Below are 7,554 nucleotides of genomic sequence, written 5' to 3'. Positions count from 1 at the left end.
TTGTGGGAGACTTTTTCGAACCCGATATTAGGGAAGTTAAAACCTTACGGGGGGCGATCAAAACATTGTCAAAACCAAAACAATTTTTGCATGTTTGTTATCATGGCTAAGCTATTTCGCATCTTTTTGACATACTAGCTTAAAAAAATAAAATTTTTGGATTTTTCGAACCACCCTAATAGTCACATGAGAGAGAAATTTATTTCCTGCTGTGGATTAAGTTAAGCTATACATATATTTACTATAGCTAAGGCCTGAAGTTAAGCTGAAAACGTTTGACTCAACTATTCTTAAATATGCAAAGTATATTATTATATTGCTTGTATAATAATCTGTCTCGGATACATTTTTATAACAAGGAGAAGAGTCCCAAGCTGTTACATTCTGAAAGTTGAATTTTTGTTTCAGATGTGACGGAATAACTGAATGTACATATTTTGAAGATGAATGCAGTGAAAGAGCAAACTGTCTTGTTAAACCCAAAGTTTGTGATGAGATACCATTGCGGAACGTGAGCAGTAGCTTAGTCCAGGGCTTCCCAAACTTTCTGATCACGACCCCTTTTAATCTTTTAAAATATTCCGCCACCCTGTACGGTTAAGATGATAACAATGCAAAGATCTTCATAATTATAATCTTCATAATATAGAAGGCTTAATTTGTTTGGACAAAAACTGAAAAAGCTACTGATACTCGAAGCCTGCTACTTTACATGTAGCCTACTGGAAACAAAACAAAAAAGCAAACACATTTATTTGGTGTGAAAGGTGCGACTGACTGCTTTCTGCTACAAAGTGGCTTAATGTTTGTTAATGCTGTGGTCTCAAGGTAATTCAATGTTGCGTAGGCTGGAACGGTAGGCTACCTTATTTTTGCATTGCAAATGGGTTTTAGGTTTAATCTAATTTGGCATAGTTTAATCTTTGATTCAATTTTACCACATAAATATGCAAAAATGCGGGTATTGAGAGCGCGCCTCTGAGTAAGATTAATAACATTCACAGCATTTTGCACAACACCATTTAGATCAAGACATATTTTACTAGCTATATTATGGTCTCTCATCGAATCATAGCCTACAATGTGTAAAAGCAATACGCAGGGCCGTGAGAATACCATCTCGGGCCCTCCTTCCCGAAATCCACTAGTGGGCCTCTATGTTTAGTGATGGCGCTTAAAAATAACACAAGAAAGCGTTTAGGGTCGTGAAATCTTTAAGGTCGTGAAATTTACATTCACCAGTTTTGCAAAGAGTAAACAACTCTTAAGATTTTCTAGAAAAAAGTATGTAGGCGTAACAGGCCATGCGACAATGCAGTAGCACAAAGTTGAAAAAAAATTAAAAGACGTGTGAGAGGTCTGCCCCCCAGAAAATTTTGACAAATATAACCTTGATTTGGTCACATTTTAAGCTTTTTTAGGAACAATATTTTTTTTATCACGACGCACCCTTGATATGCAATCAAAGTCATCAAATAAAATTGGATTGGGTAGAAGGTTTGGTTTAAAATTTAAGTTAGCTTATCATTTAAAAAAAATCATTCACGATCATTGAAGGATTTCAATAATTTATTTCTTAGAAGTTCATAGGCTATAGCGGTAGCCCAGTGTGGTGTAGCCAGCCTTTCAACAGTCTAGAACTTCGAAAATCTATCTGAGGTGTACTGACCTTAGTTTCACTGATAGCATTTTCACGACACATTTAACTTCATAACCTATCTCGATTAACAATGAAATTCGTCAATTCAATTGTTAATTAACAAGACTAGGCTTTTTGAGTGCACAGTGTTCACTTGGGAATATTGCATCATTTGCATCAGGGACACAAAAAAAACTTTTACTCCCTTAATTCACTGTTGAAACTATGCATGCCTAATTTTGCCGGCTGGGTGAATAAAACGTGATTGAGCAAGAGAAGCGAGCGAGAAAATTTTACAAAAATGGAAAAAAATTACATATTAAATGTTACCGGTAGGCTACTTGTAAAATTACAACCTGAAAAACGCTTCTGCACGAACTAAATGTGAGAGGGCCCCTTAGCAGACGTGGACCCCCAGCCTGATGTTTGAAAAGCACTGCATACGGCTTTGCATGATTTATTAAGGTATTGAATATCTATTTTCTGTAGCAACATTTCTATTTTTTAAATAGTCAAGAAATATTAGGCCTAAATGGACTAAAGTGAGTGAGCTCTTAATCAGCCGTGGGCTACCTCGGCCGGACGATACGGGAAGCGTTAACACGGCCCTGGCAATATGTGTATTACTCGTATATCGTACTTTTGCATGAGATCCAGCTGTATGTCCTGTCATTGCAGTAGCTCTCTCTGTACACATACCAACACAGTCCTTCCAAAATAGTCTCACTTTCGTGAAAAAATCGTTAAATTGTTGTCATCGTTCGATTTTTTAACCAGCTCTCCATTGATTGGATTAGTTTTACTTTTTCAATCTTTAGCTACTAGCATGCTATTCACGCTTAAATTCTGTGTCTTCAACAACTACTCTCTTGTCCGCAGAAACAGTTATAAGACGTCATAATCCAAAGTGACGAAGCAAAAATTTATCCATCCAGGTGCGATGCGAATAAGGAAATGTTCATCAATTAGCCTGACTAAGAATTATCAATTAATTAAGGAAATGGCCGTCAATCAACAAAGTCCCATTAACTAGGGCTAGGCCTATTTACGTAGAATCCACAATCAGTTAAGGATAACGTTTTGAAGAGTTGCACCAGTTTTAACAACTGCGGTTTGAAACAAACGTCTGAAAAGTACCATATTGTAATATGCAATATGTAGTACTTTGTGTAAAATTAGTATACACTCTTTGCGACCCCTAAAGTCCGTTACACGATCCCCTGCGGGGTCGCGACTCTCAGTTTGGAAAGCCCTGGCTTAGTCCATACTTTTAAATCTAATTCTTTATTGTACGGTAGTCTACTATAGTTTACTGTAATCAAAATTGTGCTGCGGCGCGCTTGGGTCTGTATTAAGCTCAAAGGATCGAAAACTTTTCAGGCTGCAAATCAAAAGCTTTTAAAAATTTAAAACTATAAACTACGAACGTTTTCGGCCATACTCAAGTTAGCTCTTCTCAAGTAACGAATATAACTGATTTTACAATTACATCTACATTGAAAATAACTGATCTACACAATGAATTGAAAAACGAAATGCATAAGAATGAAACTGCAAAGCAGAGAAGAAAGGCACATCACATGGCGGTTAATTAAGCGAGGCAAAAAAATCGTTTTTCAATTCATTGTGTAGATCAGTTATTTTCAATGTAGATGTAGGCTAATTGTAAAATCACTTATTTTCGTTACTTGAGAAGGGCTAACTTGAGTATGGCCGAAACGTTCGTAGTTTATAGTTTTATGTTCACTCTATTGTATGATGTTAAATGCCGTGTGGTTGTGTAGGGTTTTTCTTATTCTAACCCCTAGTGCAGGGTTTTGGCTGTCTAATTGTGGCATTATTTTTTATACAAGGAATAATAAATAGGATAATTTAAAGGATAATTTAGGCTTCTGTCTGTCTAGGGGTATGATTTCCTACAAAAAATAACACAAGTAAAATGGAATATTAAACATAATTTATTATTAATCAAAGTTACAGTTTTGCTACTCGGGGAATTGAGAAATATCTAACTAATTTAATTTATTGCAACGAGTGTCTGAAAAGCGACATTCTCCCGTCGTGAAATTAACCTTCTCGTTCTAAAGTTCAGTCCGTTCGCTTTGCAAGTCTATTTTCCGAGTGCCTGTCTTTTTCAATTCCCCGCTTACTTCATAATATACCGGTAGAGCCTTTTCATCAATAGTAGCTATCGTAAGAATCAAGGGAAAAGCTATACCGGTTTCATAGTTATGTCGCATTAGAAATACAGATGTGTTGAGCTAGATTCTGTGTGAGTGGCGTTTGTTAACAGGAAGCGTGACCTATGTTCTGTGAGAACTTTAGGTTTTGAATTTGCAGCATTGAAATGCATTTTGCAATAATGATAAGTTTCGGTTAAATGTTAAAATATAAGTTTGTTAGTTAAAAACATGGTACATGTTACACACTTCCCTCCTTACGGCAAAAATAACAGATAAGTAATATTACAATAACTTGGTTATACATGATGCAATAATATATAGGTGTGTGGTTATAAGATATGTACTTTACAAAGAAAATTGACAATTGTAGGCTAACAATTGGTAGGGGAAGACACATGACCCCCTCCTTTCGTGGGATGAAGAGATTAAACGCACACATAAGCAAGTAGATAACGTGATTGCAGGGGTAACAGTCGTTTATCATAAGAGATAAGGCGATGTCTTTAGTTCCCTGGGAGCCATTTTGGCTTAGTAGGCTACGATATACAATAATTGCGGGACTGTAACAGGCTACAGTAATTGCGGTTGCAGGGGTAACAGTCGTTTATCATAAGAGATAAGGCGATGTCTTAGTTCCCTGGGATCCTTTCGGCTTAGGATAATATACACAAATTGCGCTTGCAACATAAAATACACAAATATGGTAGGCTAGGCTATATAAGCAGGTAAGTGTCCTTGACTGTTCATGCCCCGCGTCCGGGGGAGATAGGCTTGACACTTATAGAAGCAACCATAATAATAATAGAATAGCGGTGAGCGGCGCGTGCGCGAAGGTTTTACTAACTAGACTGAGATGGTGTTCATGAGAGTAATGTCTTTGAGGACCAGATATGCTATTGAGTTCAAGCAATGTTTAGTTCGAGACTTTGACAGCAGTGCTGATGAGCAGTTCAGTTTATGACTGTTGACGAATGATGAGCACGACATAAATGAGTGGCCAGCTTGTAAGGTCGCAAGCTGTAAAGCAGACGTCTTGAGCAGCTGGATGCTGGATAGACAGTGCAACTGTGGTGCACGTCGGTGTGTTGCAAGCAGCAGTGCTTCTTGTGTGATGAAGGCTTGAGTGCGTAACAATAAAACTAGGCCTACTGTGCACGGTATCGCAGTTTTGCGAGGACATGGGTTTGACCATGTTGAAAGATAACGATGCAGCTTCGGTGCATGTAGGCGGCAATGAGGTTAGCCGAGTTGACGTCAGTAAGTAAAGGCATCTCGAATAGAGGCATCTCACGTGGAGGTAAGTTGATGAGAGTCACCGTGTGGTGGCGATAGAGAACTCTGTCGTGTCATCTAGTCAGTCTCTCAAGGTCTCTCGCATCTCATCTAGCAGCAACCATGCGGTGAGGTGGCGCATCTGCAAAATTCGATACAGAGTAGCATCCGCAAGATACATAATTACGGTATAATAAGTAAAGTACGTACACGATAGTATAACACAATAACAAAAAATATAGCATAAAATTGTTGAAACCACTAGGCGACATGATTTAATCATGGCGGCAGATGCCAGCTTATGAGGTTCTAGAAGCTGTTCAAGTGTGAGAACAGGCAGGAAAAATCGGTAGACTGTAAGTATGTACAATGTGATACAATGTCATTCAATGTCAGTGAATGAGCGAAGTCGTTGAGAACGAATAGCTTAGTTAACGTAGGTAAGGTGAAATGATGAGCACCTAAAATTGTAATAAAATGCAGTGAAAACAGGTGGTGATGCGATATCAGTGAATGAACAATGTCAGTGAGACATGGCGTAGCTTGAAGTACGATAATATGTAAAAGCGGTAAATGATAGCATACGGTAAATGGGAATACTACGTAACATGACAGTGTCATGGCGTAAGTTTAAGGCTAATAGGGTGTATGTAACAGGAAAAAGCAATGGTTCAATAGAACATACCGAAATAAAATCGGTAGGCATAAAGCGGCTAGTATGTTTTTCGTGGTTAATCAACGTTTGAACGACGTGTGATGAATGGTACTGTTTTATTGATCTAAGTAGGCTACGTGGCAGCGCTTTTGCGTTATCAAGAGATTAATGAAATTATATGGCCAAATGCCAAACAAGTTTACACACAAAGTTCCATATTCAGGGTAAATAACTGTGCATATACTGCAATGCCAAACAAAAGAAAAACAGCGGCTAAAATAGCTAAACAAAGTTTCTCAAATCATGTTAGCTCCTAATAATTATAAAAAAAATGGGGGGAACGATAACAACCTCTATGGCTAAGGCGGCTTTGCATGATTTCCCCTTTCCTTTGCCCCATGGAGTTACACGAACTGATTGCTTCAGCTGAGAACGTATAAGGGTACCAAAGTGTCATTTCCGTCTCTCATGACTTGACCGGTCTCCTTGGAGCCATTGTTTAAAAATTCTATTACGGGACGTTGAGAGTAATAATTGCCATATCGCAAGCTGGGAAAAATAGTGCCGTTTATTCTAATGCACGAAATTTTTGTAATTAAATCTCCCTGGGTAATAGCGGCATGTGTTCCACCTAACAGGGCGGAAAGTGATTCACCTGGGTATTGCTTTGAAATAAGATGATACAAGGTGGTGAAGAGGGATTGAATTTGGCATTCTAGAAAGTGAATCTCGTTGGTTTGTTTTTGAAGAAATTCAGTGATAGTGTCAGACGCTTCCTGTAGCAGACGAGTGGGGACCAAGCCTAGTTTCTTTCTAGTTATAGAGTTAGCATTTCTTATTGTTTTTCCCATAGTGTCGTGAAATGCAATTGAAGAAATATTAGTACAATTAAGCGGTTTTAATATTAGGCCAGCGACGTCACACAGCGCATTTTTTCCATAACAAGAGGAAGTTTTTGGGGGACACTTTGCCTGTTGATGAAGACTGATTCCCAGATCCTTAACTTCTATACGGTATGGTTGTAGCGATTCGGAGTGGAAATGCATTAATAGAGTATGATTACCCATTGGTGTTGTTTTTGGACAGTGTATGCGTGGTGGGACACTCCAAACGAATCGTCTGGATCCGACAGTACAAGAGCCCCGATTAATATTACATTTAGACATTGTAGCTAAGGCATTAAATATGGTGTTTGTTAATGGGTCGTAACGGGCTTTGGTTTGAGTAACTACTGAATTTAAAGTCTTCCCCTCGGTAGTGGTAGGCCATTTATATTCTAATTTAACTGGGTTATGGGTGCCCCACATGTTTTTAGAGATTTGTTTTAGGGAGCCTAAATTGGTAGCCTGATGTGCTTTTGTCCAATACCAGCAGCTACTACTAGATGGCGGTGTTACTGATTTTGTTGTCTGATGATGGGTTTGCGCTCCGAAAAAATAATGCGTGGTTGACCATGTTGTTTCAAAGATTTGACAAGAGTGAACAGTTAGCGGGACATAGGCTGCAGATGGGTTATATACTTCAGCAATGCAGCTGTGTATTGAAGCATGTTGCTGTTTGATGCATCGTGTAGGTTTTTCTACAAAATATTCAGCTTCTGTCAATTGAGGTCTGCACAATTGAATTTCTATTTCCTGTGATTGGCCGAGTGCCAAAAAACAGAGACCCAGTAATGTATAGACAGACATCATGCAACGTAATCACTTAACTTTGCAGGTCTATAAATGACTCTTCCTCTGCGGCTGACGTGTACTGGCAGTTTCGATGGGCGTGGAGAGAGTTGTTTGTCGTTGCGTTCCGTGGAT

At 38.6% G+C, this 7,554-nt stretch overlaps 1 protein-coding gene across 1 annotated transcript; it reads right to left on the bottom strand.

Annotated features, from left to right (window-relative positions):
- Nucleotides 1–6,171: 6,171 nt before the first annotated feature.
- On the bottom strand, nt 6,172–7,056 carry LOC145776039 (uncharacterized). Its single transcript, XM_082587446.1, has one exon. The coding sequence runs from the start codon at nt 7,054–7,056 to the stop codon at nt 6,172–6,174; it is 885 nt and encodes a 294-aa protein (XP_082443572.1).
- Nucleotides 7,057–7,554: the final 498 nt, after the last annotated feature.

The sequence above is a fragment of the Aplidium turbinatum genome, chromosome 8, assembly GCF_918807975.1.
Source record: "Aplidium turbinatum chromosome 8, kaAplTurb1.1, whole genome shotgun sequence".
NCBI lineage: Eukaryota > Metazoa > Chordata > Ascidiacea > Aplousobranchia > Polyclinidae > Aplidium > Aplidium turbinatum.
Note: the sequence above shows the minus strand (reverse complement) of the source record. Positions and strands in the feature narration are given on the sequence as shown.